Source organism: Pterocles gutturalis, unplaced genomic scaffold (genome assembly GCF_000699245.1).
Source record: "Pterocles gutturalis isolate BGI_N339 unplaced genomic scaffold, ASM69924v1 scaffold2342, whole genome shotgun sequence".
Lineage (NCBI taxonomy): Eukaryota > Metazoa > Chordata > Aves > Pterocliformes > Pteroclidae > Pterocles > Pterocles gutturalis.
Window position 1 is genome coordinate 30364 of NW_010107625.1, and position 15457 is coordinate 45820.

Genomic DNA, 15457 nt, shown 5'->3' on the forward strand with positions numbered 1-15457 from the left:
TATCGGAAGTATAGAGGACTCATAAACAATGTCATGCACACACAAATGCTTTTTAACCACCCTATTTTTAGACTCATTCACTTAATCATCGACGAGCAGTTCCAGGCCGTAAAAAACAGTTTGACATCCTTCTAGCTGAACACAAAGCTCGATCCAGAGAAAAAGAAGTTGCAAAAGACAAAGAGCATCCACCATCTGCAAGGGAAAGCTATCAGAGCCAGCCCACACCAGCACAAGACTCTTTGTCAGGATCTTCAGTGAACTCTGGGCAAGAATCTAAAGTAACATCTCCTGCAAAATCTAGACCACCAAATTCTGTACTTCCAAGGTAAGCAGTTCTCCAGTGTGGAATGTTGCATTCTGCAGGTGCTCTAAGAAATGTCGTAGTCTTTCATACAGCTTATTTTATAAGCATTTGGTATTTCTTTGGGCTATTGCATGATAAAACATATTAATATAAGAGTTTATCTTAGCAGTAGCAGATAGACTGTATTTACGTTAACCTAAATCTGTCCATGGTAGGCTGTGATCTGATTGGGAACAGGGTGAGGGGTCATGTCCACCCTCTGATCGAAATCTCAGACTGACTGCATTTTTCTTTTTTTTTGCTAAAATGGTCAGTGATCATTAGGAAAGTTTATATTTGAGTCAAATCTGGCACTTTTGGGAATAAAAATCTATTTACAAGAATCAGGGTAGGTACTGGTAGTGAAATTCTGCACATTTATGTAGAATTTTTCTCTACAAATTCTTCACCAATTACATTAATGAAATGCCATGTTTAAACTGCAATTTAGTGTAAATAGCAATGTAAGGAGCTAGTTCTTAAAACTATTTGAAACTGTCCATAGCATGTCTTTCCTCATTTTGAAGATATTTTTCTTGTAAAGGACAAAAACAGTCTTCAGACAGACAATGCAAACTTATAAAGACATCCCTTTAGAAAAAATAGTGTAATGTATTGGATCTACTGAATTCTACTTCTCCTCTGGTAAACTTCCCATACATTTTGTTTCATTGGCTGGGGGTTTTTTCTTGGTACTGCTTTTGGCTGGAGTAGGTAGAGCTAAACTAGTTGGTTTTCTTCGTATTTATTTTGTTTCATATTTCTTTGATTTGCAGAAGCCTTGATCAGGATTGGGTGCCCATTTTGTGGTTTTTGTACTAAGATAGTTCCTATTTCAAAGACATACTTGTTGTATTTGCTATCCCAAGTCTTACAGAGACAGCCATTTCCAATGTTCTCTGTGTGTTCATCAAGCTGTAATGAAATTTTATTCATACAGTGGCAGAGGTGGGTCTTACAGGGTTTGAGTGAAAGGACAATGGAAAAATACCTGTAAATAAATAAAGTGGTGAGAAGTCTGCATAATTCTTGTAAAAGGAGTAACCTTACACAGTCCTTACATAGAGAGGAGCACAGAGGGACAGGCAGACATTGTTTTCAGTAGGTGTTACAGTCAAAGAAACAAAACTGGAATGTGATTCAGTGAGAGTCAGTTGAAGAAATTGCAAAGGTAGTGGTACACGAGGAGGAGGATTTTAGCAGTCACACATTGTGTTTGTACAGTCTACACTTCTCTTTCTGCTGCAGTGCCTCTGTTCTGTTGCCATCTGTTTTTGCAAGCAGCTGTGCCAGAGAAAAGCCTTGCTACTGCTCTGCTGGGAGCCAGCAAGCCTGCAGCTCTGCTGCTGGAAGAGTTTAGGCGAGTGCTCCCTGCTCTGCTGAGGCAAAGCTTGCCAGTTTCACTGAAGGTGACTTGGCTTGACCTGGCCGACTTTTCCTGAAGGCTGAGGAGCACTCGCACAATCTATCCCTTGCAACAGCAACTGCAGCAGTTACTTCTAGCTGATGGACATTGTTGATCAATCCCTGCTCAGTTTGGAAGAGGAGACCTGTCCACAGTCTTGGTGGCTGCTGTGTCCTGAGCGCATAAATTCATAAGATTTAAGATCTTCAGATTTTGCTCAATGTGGACATCTCCTCCAACCTCAGAGGTCCACATACATGCTTGGTTGTACAGGCTGTAGTTGAGAATCCTTTTCACCCCCACTTCTAATATGATTTGTTCCCAAGCTACTTTTGAAAGGCAAGGCACCATCACACCTTGTGATGCAAAGGCATTCCCACTTTGTTTTGCGCTTTCAGACAACCGTAAAGAAAATCTACATGCTGTTAAGAGGTCCTCCCAGTTACTTCACTTATTAGTCTAGCTGTAGAGGGTGTCAGGTAAATGCTCTTAGTACATTTAGTATGCTAATTTCAGTAGGATTTTGGTATGAAATAGAATTTCATAACTGAACCCTTGGGATTAATCAAGTAGCAGAGTAATGGTGCAATGTAAGAAGATTTTACACATCTGATTTTTGTTTGCATTTTTAATATACTTTGCCTCTCTCAAGATCTGAAACTCCATAGCAAATTTAAAATTTCAGGCAATACAAAGATGCTTCTGCTAACTTGATGATAACCAGTGATATATTTCTGACAGGATGAAATGTCAGGTATTCTGTATCTTTTACTGTCCTTCTTTATATGATCATTTCTGGGGTAATTTACTTTGACACTTGACTCCGGCAGGCAGTTTTACAGAACGTTTGAACATTGATGATTTAAATGTATATTCTCCTTCCAGACCGTCATCTGCAAATAGCATAAACAGCAACAGTTCTTCAAACCACAGTGGGTGCGTACCAGAACTGCCACTGCCTTCCATGGGAGGAGATTTAACAAGCAGATTGTCCAGTGATGAAGGAGAAGCGGATGGAGCTGAAGAATCTGAGAAATTAGACTGTCATTTTTCTGGACACCATCCCAGACCTCTTGGGGTATGTGTCTGTCTCTGGCATGCCTTGCTGTTATTCTTATGTAATAAGAGAAAGGAGAGAAAAGACGTAATCTAGTAAAAATGTAAGGAATTAGGGCCTTACATTCTGAAAACTGTATTCTGAAGAGAACAAATACATTTGATAGAAAATGGTACGGATGGGATAAGGTAGGAGAAGACTGGTCAGTGCATGTGACAAACATTGCTAGGTTGGAGAACAGGATGAGCAGCAGAAAATCAGAAGCTACAGTTTTAGATTTTCCTCTCCATAGACTGCAACTCAGGTGTAATTCTGCTAAACTGAGAAAAGTTGCATTGGTTTAAATGTGATATGAACAGATAATCTATTTGTTGTCATAGTTCTTAGGAAACTCTACCTTGCGATTGGTTATAGTTCTGAAAATCGTATGGCAGCAAAGTGCTGTTACAGTGCTGCTTTGGTTTTTGTAGTCTGGTGTGAAGCAGTAATTAAATATCATTTATGTGAGTGTATGTGGACTTAGAAGCTATTGCTTCATTCATCTGAAAATGGAAAGTCTAGAGCATGCCCATCTGCTCTGGTGGTGCCTTAAGTATGTGCTTCTCCGGCAGCTGTTTTTGTCTTTCTCCTGTGTTAGTGCAAATTTCATTGTAAGTGGTAAGAGCTGCCTTGTGGCCTTGTCTCTGCAGTGTGACTTTGTTTACACTGTACAAACCAAGAAGCAGTGGGAGAACTCTTCAACTTCTAAGCAGTTGGTTCTCCTAAAAATTGAGCCAAAGAATAAAATTAATGAAGAATACACTTTAGTGTTTTCCGTATGATATTCAGAATAAAACAAACACAAAGAATTATTGTAGTCCATATAATGCTATGATATGCAGTAACCTGCTTCCTTGGTTCTCTTGTATTCTACTTCATTTTTGCTGGCTGCTTCTTTTTGAGTTAAAAACTAAAGGCTCACTCCTGGATGTCCACACAGTTTAAAAAATAATTTAAAAATAATCTAAGCGCAGCCAGTTCTCATGCAGGCATTGTTGGTGAGGCATGGCTGGCAATAGCCATTTTGTTTTAGGATCATAGTTCCGTTTCAAGGTAAATCCCACTTACTCATCTGTTCTTCCAAATGTTAGCATCTGTTAACTGAAGCCCTGACTGACAGTGCAACTGTTCTTAGTCCATTTCAAGATGAAGTCAGAAAAGGCAGTGTAAGTCGCCTTCAGCACAGTTCAAGCTAACTTGATAAATTTCATACTGAAGTGGACTGTTCTCCTTACATACTCCCTCTCCCAGCTAGGTGGTAGTAATCAAAAAGGCAGTAGCTTCTTAAACTGCCTCTTAGTGGCAACCGATCTGTATCACCTCACTGGGAGGTGAGCCTTGTTTATCAACTGCAGTGGTGGTTTTAATTAACCTGTTTAACCTTGTTGTGAAACAGACTTAAGATAAACAGTTACAGTCTCCACGTGCTGTTCATTAAGCTGAGAAGTGCTTTAAACGGGCGCTTTTCTACTGCATCAGTGGCCTCTGCTTCGGCCAGAATTTGTAATTTGTGTGCCTTGGTCCCTGCATGGTGGAGAGTTGTCTTGTTTTCTGAGGATGATTTATAATGGGTTTCTCTCCCACAAATAGGTGTTGTGGCAGTTCTCTACATAACGTGAGATCAGTAAAACCGAACTGAAGACAGGGTAGATTCCTGATCATACCATGGCAGTGTAGTAGAACTTTGCAGGAAGTTCTCCAGAGGAAGCGGTGCAAATACTCCTGAGCTCTGCAGAATTCTCAAAATATTTACTACTCCTCTAGATTATTTTCATACGCTGTAACGAATGTGTCCGGTGTTCTGTTGTAGCACAGGCGCCATGGCAATAATTTTTTTTTTACTGAAATGTCACTAGTTTGTTTGTTTATTAAGTAGATATTAAAGATGCTCCCATTGCACCTTTTTTGTCTTCAGTTATATTTTTATTTCTGTTACACAATTACAAGATTTAATGTACACACAATGGTGTAACTGTCATTCTGAGGCAGTAAGAGTATTATTAGCCAGAATTGCTTCCTTACAAGTACCTCAGCATTTATATTCTTTCTCCGTCATACATAGGTACCTGATAGTAAACTGACTTGTTAGTGAAGATTGAAGTATACTTCACAGTAAGCTGAAACATTGTGCACATATTTCAGATATCATGCACAAAGGATGCTGCAAGTAGTGAAAAACACCTTTTTAAAAATGTTTTAAATGCATGGTACAAATTACAAAGATGTTCCTTGATCTATAAATTACAATTATTTTACAATGCAGGAATATTTTTTATAAGCAACGTTGAAATATCTTTTCTTTCAGTTTTGTTCATATGGCAGTCGCTTAATGGGAAGAGGGTACTATGTCTTTGACAGAAGATGGGACCATTTTCGATTCGCACTAAACTCCATGGTGGAAAAACACTTGAACTCACAGATGTGGAAGTAAGTGGGATTTTTACACTTGGTGGGTAGTTTAACAATTTTAATTCTGTAAAACTTCTAAATTAAACACTCCATGGGAAGCGTTTTGTAGAATTACCTCTGTATTAAGTCATAGCAGTAATATGAGTACAAATTTTCTCTTCTCTGTTAAGGAATATGCAGCACAACAGGACAATCTCCTATTCTGATGTAAATTTCTGCCAGATTTAGGACTTTTTTTTTTTTTTTAGTCCCTCTGAATCTGGGGAGGAATAATTCAGTAGTTCTGTTAACATTCTTTAAAAGCATTAAAGCTCAGGATTTTCTGGGTTTAGAGATATGTTTTGATATCATACTGTTTTATAACACAGTTTAGATGTTGCCTAGGTTTTTATACCTGTATCATGCACCCATATCACCCATTCAGACTTTGCACTGTAAGACTCGTGTTGTAAGATAAGGAACTCAGTACACATTTGCCTGTGCATAAGATGGAATATTGATAGTTTTTTAGTCCATACTGCCCATAATGCCTTTGGCGTCTTAAAATTCTGATTATTATTAACTACTGAAGCACCTCTATATCACGTATGCACGTTCCGAGCACTATAGGTTTTGGCTACACAGACACATTAAAATAGACAGCACTTCTGAAAAAGATGCTAATTATTTTTTAAAAAATAAATATTTGAAAAGCTCATAGCATCTGCAGATAGGATTGATTTTTTGGGGGTATTCTGCTACAGAACATGCATTCTTCTTCCAATGTAATGACACTAAAGTGCAGTGTTTCATGTCACTGTTTATTATTAGGACTGTGTTATATTCATTGGATACCAGCCATTAGATAAACAAGGTTTGAATTTTATTTAAATATATTTTTGAAACACTAAAGCTTGGCTTGTCTGACTAACCTGGTAACTTGATGATAACAGTGCTACTGTGCTGGGAGACATAGTTTGGAAATGGTTGGGTTTGCTGTAAAAAGGGACAGTTTCATGTCTGTTTAGAGACAGATCACACTTGATCTGCAAAGGGTTCCTCTCCTCTACTTTGTAGATTTGGCTGTTAACTAGTGTCTGTCTACTTCCACAAATAAAACTAATTTGGTTTCTTTAAATAGGAGGATTAAAATTTGTTATCTATTGGCTTTGTTTGTCAGGAGAAAAGACACTTGGGCATCTGCGAAAATGTGTCACTAGTACCACTACTATCATGAAAACCAAAAATAACCTCTATAGTAGTTATATGGTACAAGAAATAAACAGGCCTTATCCTGCTCCCACTAAATCCAATTGTAAATGTTTTCCCAAATTCTGTCTATGTAATCTCTAATATCTTAATGAATTCCATCCGTACTTACTTTTCTGTATAACACAGGAAGCACACAGTGCTTAACCCCTATTGTATTCCGCTGTTGTCCTCAACCCTCCTCTGGGCTGATCTTTTCCTGTCTTCCCCAAGCAGGGGTATGCGTAGAGCTGTTAGTTTATAACTGGTGCTAATGCAGCTCTGTAGCTGTAGCTAAAGGTACAGGGGTGCAAGGCCATGTTGTGAGAATAATAATGTTTACAAAGTACTTTTTATCCCTGGTTCTCAAAGTGCTTTACAAAGATGGGTAAGAATTATTGGCCCTTCTTGAAAAATAAACTGTGGAACAGATCTGATAAGCAGCTTTGTTTGCATAGCAAGTCACAGGCAGCAGGACTTCTTCATTTCTGGAGGCATGGACTGTATGTAATCCCTTATGTAATTGTGCCATAAACAGTGTTCTGTCTGACAGTCTCCGTAGGAAGAATACCAGGAGAGAACACTTGTAATTAGGATTTGATTTATGATAAAACAGCACACCCAGTGCTGCTCTTTTATCATCCTGCTTTGAGGGCGAGAGTAAGCCTTTAATAACTGGAAAGGTGTCAGTAGTGAGGATAACAAGGGCAGAGTTATGGTGATAAACAGGTTCTTAACAAAGAGAAATAGGATTAAACTGTGAATTAAATTTTAGTCTAAATAATGAGAAAAGTTCCCCTGATAATTTTCCAAGAGACATTGTCGAAGTCCGGTTCTTTGTTAACACTGAATTAGATAAAATAATAGAAGATGTTGGCTGAATTGAAAGCAATATGAATACATTCTACTATTTTTACAAGTAATATTATTAAATTTTATTCTCAGAATAGCATTCAACTGGTTACAAAGTTTATCAAGCATAGTTTAATATTTTGTCAGTTTTTCAGTATCAGTGAAATTAATCAATAACTTACCTAGTTAATCCTGTCTAACCAGCTCTTGAATGAGCTCGTGGGAATAGCACTGCACTGGGAAAGGGATGAGCTTTTCTCCTTTCCTCCCCTAGCTCAGTGATTAGGTACTTCACAAACCCCCAAACTGGCTCATTTACTCCCCATATCAAATATAACCTGTGAGTTTAGGTTGATATTGAAACTGTTCCATAACTTGAACTTTCAAGCAAAACATATGCAATGAATGAAAAATAGTGACTAGAATGCTTATGGATCCCACCATCAGGCATTTTATTTCCATTTTAATTGTTTGGTAAAAAATTAAATGAAACTTGTAATAAAGTAATTAAATTGTAACACTATGTACTTAATTGCTGCATGGGGCACTTGTGCTGAAATGGAGCTCAGTGCTGGTTTAACTGAGTTACGCAGTTAGGGCTCATGTGCCATGACAGAATTCTATAAGGAAAACTATGCTGCACTGTTCGTTACCCAGTCATTTTCTGTTAGGCCTCTGCTGCCTTTCATGGAGCTAATGTGCCTCATTTCAAAATTAATTTTTAGGAAAATATACTTCATGATCCAGCTTTCATGAATCTTTACAATATTAAAACAACATGTGGTTTGGGTTTTGTTGTTTATATGATATCTCAAAGAACCTCATAGTGGAATTGCAAGTTTAAAAAGAGGAAAAAAAAACAGACGTAAAAGCATTTTTAAGCTGTTGTAAAATCCAGGGCTGATTTTGAACTGTGAATGTCCAAGTGTGTGTGATCGGTAGAATGGGAACCAAAATTAGAATGAACTAGGTTTACCTTTTTTTAATAAGTTGGTCCTTCACAGAAATCATTTCTTATCTGCATTGTTGGGATTGAATTTTTTATGTATCTAAGACTTCCTTTTTTTTTTTTTCTTCTGTGTTTAGGAAAATTCCTCCTGCAGCAGATAGTCCCATGCCTTCTCCAGCAGCACATGTCTCCACTCCTTTTCCAGCGTCAGTCTTACAGCCTTTCAGCAACCCCAGTGCGGTGTATATTCCTTCAACACCTATCAGTTCAAGAATCACTTCTTCTTCTTACATAATGACATCAGCCATGTTATCAAATGCAGCCTTTGTGACAACGTCGGATACAAACTCCATTATGTCACACACTACAGCTTTTCCTCATGTGGCTGCAAGCCTCAGTATCATGGACTCAACTTTTAAGGCGCCATCAGCTGTGTCACCAGTACCAGCAGTCATCCCTTCCCCATCCCACAAGCCATCCAAAACAAAAACCAGCAAATCCTCAAAAGTTAAAGACCTGTCATCTCGGAGTGATGAGTCTTCAAGTAACAAAAAGAAAAAGCCGCAGTCATCATCATCGTCGTCGTCATCATCCTCATTATCTTTGCAGACATCTTCCTCGTCTTCATTTTCAGGGTCCCACAAAAAGAACTGTGTCCTGAACCCCAGTTCAACTTTGAACTCCTATCAGGCTACATCTTCCTATAACAGTATGTCTGTGCACAATACAAATAACGGAACAAGCCCACTCAGTGCCAAATCGGAGCCCTCAGGACGGACTTCATTATCAAGTAGTTCAACAGACTCAGTGAAACACATGAGCATGGTAGTAAGCAGTATTGACTCCTCTAATCTGTCTGTATCTTCTCTTGTGCACCACCCAGGGGACCACTCCCTGGGAGCACATAATGCAGTGTCTTCTCCACCCCTTTCTTTTGACAAATCAGAAGGAAAAAAACGTAAAAACTCTAGTTCTAGTAGCAAAGCCTGTAAAATCACTAAAATGCCTGGTATGAATAGTGTTCATAGAAAGAGCACTGCCAACCTTATTTCTGCGGTGCCAGATCCTACAAGCAGCTCCATCTCTCGGCAGGTAAGGGACTCTTCCAGTTATTTTTTTGCCGGCCACGTCTGACTTACTTGAAATATGTCAGTCATGCTTTCGGAAAAGAAAATACTATGTTTGCTTCAGATTGTTTTTCATCACACAACTTACTTTCTAGGTGAATACAGAAACATATTTGTATTTGTTTTGTACCAATCATAGAAAGATGTTTTGCAAGTTTAAAAAAATATATATCTACTTTCTTAAAATATTTTTATGAGTTTTTTTATTCAATTAATAAAGTAGCCATTTGTATCTCTGAAAGTAAAATTGAATGTCCAGAATGGATAAATAATTTTTAGAAATTAATTTTTTTATCTCAATTCTCATCTCTCTGAAATAAATTGTGTCATTAAAACAGGAAGATAAGAGTCAGCATTTCTGTTTGTTTCTTTTCCCAAACTTGTTGCTGATTCATTTCTTAATGTTATGCAAGTCTCCTCATTTCTCTTCTGTAAAATGCTTACACCTACCTTTCCTCTGGGGAGAGTCTGAGATCCCTGACCTCAGATGCTGTTTCCTGTTTGAAACTGGAAAAATCAAGAAATTGAATCTTTACCAGACAACCTTTAGTGGACATTTGGTTATCTTTTCTAGTGTGCATCTGTTCAGAATATTGAAGTCAGAGGTTACACACACTTACTTTGTTGTCACTAGTAGTAGAGCTTTGACTTCTCCTTCAGTGATGCTATATAAGGACAAAAGTATATGTGAACTAAAATTTGGTGGAAAAACTGCCAATACGATCGTTATTATGATCTACTGTTTCATTCTGCTACCGTGTCCTTAAGTAAAAGGTTAAATATATGTAATGAGTGTAATGATATGCAGATTTTTAAACATAATGTTTTTGTATACATGTACAGGTGCATACGCATATATATGTATACATGCATATATGTGTGTGTATATATGTAAAAGTTGGTCACACTTTTCTCTGATATTGCTGGTCTTTGGAGCTACTAGTAATGAAAAATAGGAGGTAAAGTGGAGTTGATTGTATTTCAGATGTCTGTCTGGCAGCTAATTGTCTTTGTGACAAGTATACTGAATTGTATGCAGTACAAAAAAGACATTTCCTATTGTTTATTTGTGCTATAAATAAATTAAATTTGTACCCACTTAAGCATATGGGTCAAATAATATTACGTACTCTGCATGTGAATATTAAAGCTCTGGAGAATCCAGTAGTTCAAATCATTTTTAATCTGTGCTGTTTTGACTTGCTGTGTTCTAGAAATGCAATCACAGTAAAAATGCCACCAAAAAAAATCAGTATTACTTAAAATCTCACTCCTGTTCCCTGATGTAATAGGGCAAATTAAATTAAGAGATTAAGAACACAGAAAAAAGATCAAGTGACTGGTGATAGGCTCAGGGTTTGTTGTTGGTTTTTTATTTTCCTAATTTAATTCAAGTCTGGCCTAGATATATAGTAACTGAAAGTGTTAACCATGGAGTTTTGAGGTATACTTTATTTTTTAAAGAGGAAAAAAAAAAATTGAGTCTTTGGCTTACCCTAATCCTTTTGAAATGGTGTTCCTATTATTAAAGACCAAACGCAACTGGGAATCTTCTTTTCTTATTTTCACTGAGTGCTGTGACTTTTCAGTCTGTCTGAATTACCCTCTGTCCTGAGCACTGCCCTTCCAGCTCTGAATGAAGGCAGGATGGTGCAGCAGCCCGAAGCTGGTCACGGTGCTGCAAGCCGTGGTGCTCCTCGCTTTGTCTTGTGTGGAGAGTCAGCCTGTGAGTCGTAGGAGCACTGAATGAATGAGAGCCTGAAGAGGTGTAATATCCCCTCTCACGATTCTAGGATCTCAGCAAGTCAATTTTCTAGTGGCTGTTTTTCCATTTACACAAGGGACATGTATTTATTCATGGAAGTGTTTTATGAATGTTACAATGGTGGATGTAGAGAAGAAAGGTTTGCAGGTGTGTCATGACGTTTGAATGGCTAGGAAAGGTTTTCCAAGGTTGTGTATCTTTAGTCAAGATTTATATATTGAAGAAAAGCACATTACTACCTAGAGAACAGCTGTGGCACACAAAACGAGAAGCAAAAGGGAACAGCATAGGCAGAGGCCTGCCCTTCTAATCTTTGTGCACCACGGGAGCTGCCTTCAGAATTGGCTGTAAATAAAAACTTTAAACATTTCTTCTGGACAGAACGTGAACGGAGGAGACTGTTTTACACAGTCACTGTGTGCGAAAGGGCAGATACGGAGAGGGAGAGAAAAGCTGCCTTTCACCTATATATGTGAAGTGGCAAAATAACAAACGATGTTGCAGAAGGGAAGAAGAAGACTGATGCTGGTGAAAACCCTGCCAGCCAGCGCCAGACTCCCTTCTATTCAATAAGAAACTTGCAACTGCTTTTCTCACTGTTCAGAAGGCAGGTCCTTGCTACCTCTCCATCAAAGGATTAAAGCTGACGTTACTTTAAGTCTGTTGACCCTTGTGAATAACTATTTAAACTCCACTCATCTGCCATTTGCAGGCAGGTGTCCGTGGTTAATTTTTATCAGCCTTGTAACGCCTGAGGAGCTGCTACTCTGACTCTACAGTTGTCTCCCCTTTTGTATTGCAACAGAAATAATCTACAGTATGTTTGTGGGTCATTGTAGAAAACTTAAGACAGATTGCTCTTGCCGAGTGCTGTGATCTCTCAAGCACTGAAATACGCAGATTGAATATTGCAATATTTTAACTACGTACTTCTAAAATGTATGTATGCGTACTATCACTTTGCACTCGTTCCCAAAGAAATTCTCTGATGCAGTAAATTGATACAATTGCAAATTTAAACCTCTGGAGTTTGATTCTTGGTTAATATTTGCATTGTTAAGCAATAATAAATGAAGACTCTATATGGAAGAAAATGGAATCACTTAGGGTGTGCTGTGGTGATTGGCCACTTGCTTTAAACTCCCCAGGAGTGGGGAAGGTCCCCTGGGGAGGAGCCTGTGACCCTGAGGAGCACTCTCTGCTCTCTCAATTGCTGACCAGCTGCACTAAGTGACTCCAGTAACTAGAGAAACTAGTTTTTTGGTCAAGGTGGGGTTTTGCAATCTATATACCCCTGGTAACTGTTCCTATGTTGTTTTCTGACCTGTAATAGTATTTATGTGCCTTTTAAGAGTTTATTTAAAGTATACAGGCTCTGAGAGCTAGTTATGATTCTATCTGAAATGTATCTTTTGCAATAGCAAAATACGTGTGTTCCAAATGCAAAGCAGTTAATGCCACTTTGCACAGGAAAGGGAAGGCCATTACCAGCTTCACAACTGAATGCACAACTGACAAACATACCTCTCACTACTGCTCAATTAATGTCTTTCAGATTGGAAAAAATAGCAGTGTAGCTTTGTCACAATCCAGTCCTTCGAGTACATCAAACCCAGTACACAACAGACAAGTAAGTTGCTTTAAAAAAAGTGTACTTAAGTACTCTTTAAGCAGTTTTGAAATATTTTATATTGTAAAACCTTAAAATACAATTTTTTAATGAATATAATTCTTTATAGAAGCTGTCTTTCGGTGAACTAATATTAGATTTCTCCTCTCGTTTAATTTTTTCCAGCTATTTTCCCCTATGAGTTTTATGAATAACAAGTTTTCTGATTGTTTTTCACCACCTGTAGTACACCTCAGGTTGCCTTATGTGCTGCTCACTGGCTGTTGCTTTGCTGAAACAAACTCAGCAGCAGCAGAAACTGTCTGCGCAGGATCCAGCCCAGATGATGTGGTTTTTCTATCCAGCTTCCCCTGCTGAGTGAGATGGCACAGTGAAGTACTCGAGCTGGCACAGAAGGGACAGTATTTAAAAATAGGCCACAAGTGAAAGCAGCAAAGGGAGGACAGAAACAGGACAGAGAAGACAGGGCACTTCACTATTCAGAGAAACTGAAAGCATAACGAAGATAAGCATAATCTGAATTCTTAGACTGTGGGAAATCCTTAGTGCTCCCACCATACCTGTTTAGTACACAGACTACTAGTCAGATAATGGCAATAAATTCTGTAACTCGGCTTTTTTGTCAGGACCGGTGCTTGACCTGTGATCCAGCTCAGATCTGTCTGTAGGACTAATAGACTAGTTTATTTTTTTTAAATGGCCCCTACTGTTTGACTTTCCAAGTTGAGTAGTTTATCAAGAATTATCAAGGTCCTTAGTATGAAAAGGTTTCCGACCTCAGCAAGGTGTAGTCACAAGTAAACAAAAATTTCAGAGGATTTTTCTGTACAACCAGTCTGTATTTCAGAATTCTGTTAAGTATTCTGGCTAAACTATACAGGAGCAGTTATTCCTTAGCTGCTGCTGTGCAGACATAGCAAAAGAGTGGTGTGCTTGTAGGAATGATCACCCACAACTGTATCCCCATTAAAAATATTCCAAATCACTTGCATCTTGAGATGAACTGCCAAACAGTAATTTTTTTTTCCTCTTGGTGCTGAATGCCCAGTATACATATGGAAGAACTACCCTGAAGGGGAAAAAAGCAGAAAGTTTCTTCATACTTCCAGGCACTGGCATTTGCCTGTGTGAGACACTTTGTCATGCAACTGCCAGTAACAAACGTGGGATAGAACTGTTCTGAAGTGCAAAACTGTTTTTGCTTTAAGCTCTTGCTCCTACCTTAGTATAAAGTACACACTACCGAGGAGCAGAGCTTGTTGGGATCTGTTGCCTAGATCCCATGGGTAAAACCTAACAGTACAAAACATTAATTTTGTGGCGGCCTTATGTAAACAGAGGCTATCGCTGAGCTTTTTCAGCTGCCTGTTTCCGTCACTTTATCAAAAATAGAAGTGCTTGCTTGTTTTAAGCCCCACAAACTCCTTAGTGCTAAAATATGTTTCTGTCAGTTTGGTAGTGGAATATGGAGCTCAGAACACAAATACAAAAGAAAATCAAGATGTATTAAGTTTTGTTAAACTTTTTTTTTTAAACTCTGGCACAGGATTTTAGTATTTGGAACCATGAATAATGATTACTTATCTAATCAATGCTTGTCATGTCAAATCTGAGCTGCTTTGTCGACAGCTTTCATTGCCAATCTAGGAACTGAATAGTTTCTAAAGAAAATTTTAGTCTTAAACTGTGCTATAATATTTCTTTACAAAGGTGTTAATTCGGTTACAATAAGCGGATCTGCAAGTATATGCTATGGCAGACAAGATACCGCTGAGGGAACCTGAGCTCTCTTGCTTTCAGTGTTGGTGCTGTTACAGCCATGATAATCGGGAGGTCCAAGGGAAGCAAGGTCTGCAGGCAGAGACAATCTCTGCTGTGCCACTGGGGTTTATAGTTGGAAAAAACAGGCAAGTTTTCATGAATACAAGCCTGAAAGACTTTCAACAGTGCAGTTTGAAGTAGAATTGCAGCCATCAAGGTAAATGTGAGTATGGAGCAGTTACTGTGGATGTCCTCCACTGTGTCACCTGGTCAGCCAACCTGTCAGGGCTGTCCGCTGGTGCAGAGGGGGCGTGAGAAGGGAAGAGAAGGTGGTTGGTTGTCCGAGAGGAGAGGGGTCTTTAATGCGGGGTTAAGTGACTGGGTGAGAATGAGGCATTGGGGAAGTTGTGGTAGGCTGTAAAACCAGTTGGAACCTGTGATCGCCTGTGTGCAGTCCTGCCGAGAGAGCTGCCCCACTCACCTTCCCAAGGTGTCCTGTGGGGGCTGAGGGACATGTGGCAGTGCTGTGAAAGGCACCTGCCACCCATAACTGGAGCTTTCTCATTACTGAGTTGTGAGATAAAGGTGCCCCGTGGTTGTTTTGATTTCACACAAGTAGTTTTTTTTGGTCATTTGCTACATTTGTTGAAGTACAGGTACTCGGGTATTCCTGGGGGACTGGTGGGCTGTGAGGATAACGGCTGTGGGCCAGTCTGCTCTCTCCCCTCGCGTTAAACTCAGTCAGGTTAAACTCAGATTAATTGTCCTCAGTTTGTGTTTAATTTGAATGTTGCTGCATCTATTTGAGACCTGAATGGGGCTTGTATACATAAAAGCATGCCTGTTTTTCCAACTATTGTTGCATTCATAAAAAAAATATTACTTTTCCC

General features: G+C 38.8%; 1 protein-coding gene across 2 annotated transcripts in view; it reads left to right on the forward strand.

Moving 5' to 3' along the window:
* The window catches only part of ATXN7L1 (ataxin 7-like 1), a 39762-nt gene that overhangs the window by 21252 nt on the left and 3053 nt on the right, over positions 1 to 15457 (forward strand). For both annotated transcript variants that reach the window (XM_010088156.1, XM_010088157.1), the window contains 5 exons: positions 72 to 328; positions 2637 to 2829; positions 5153 to 5274; positions 8422 to 9376; positions 12732 to 12806. In XM_010088156.1, coding sequence (XP_010086458.1) covers positions 72 to 328; positions 2637 to 2829; positions 5153 to 5274; positions 8422 to 9376; positions 12732 to 12806 — 1602 coding nt within the window. The remainder of the gene's footprint in view (positions 1 to 71; positions 329 to 2636; positions 2830 to 5152; positions 5275 to 8421; positions 9377 to 12731; positions 12807 to 15457) is intronic.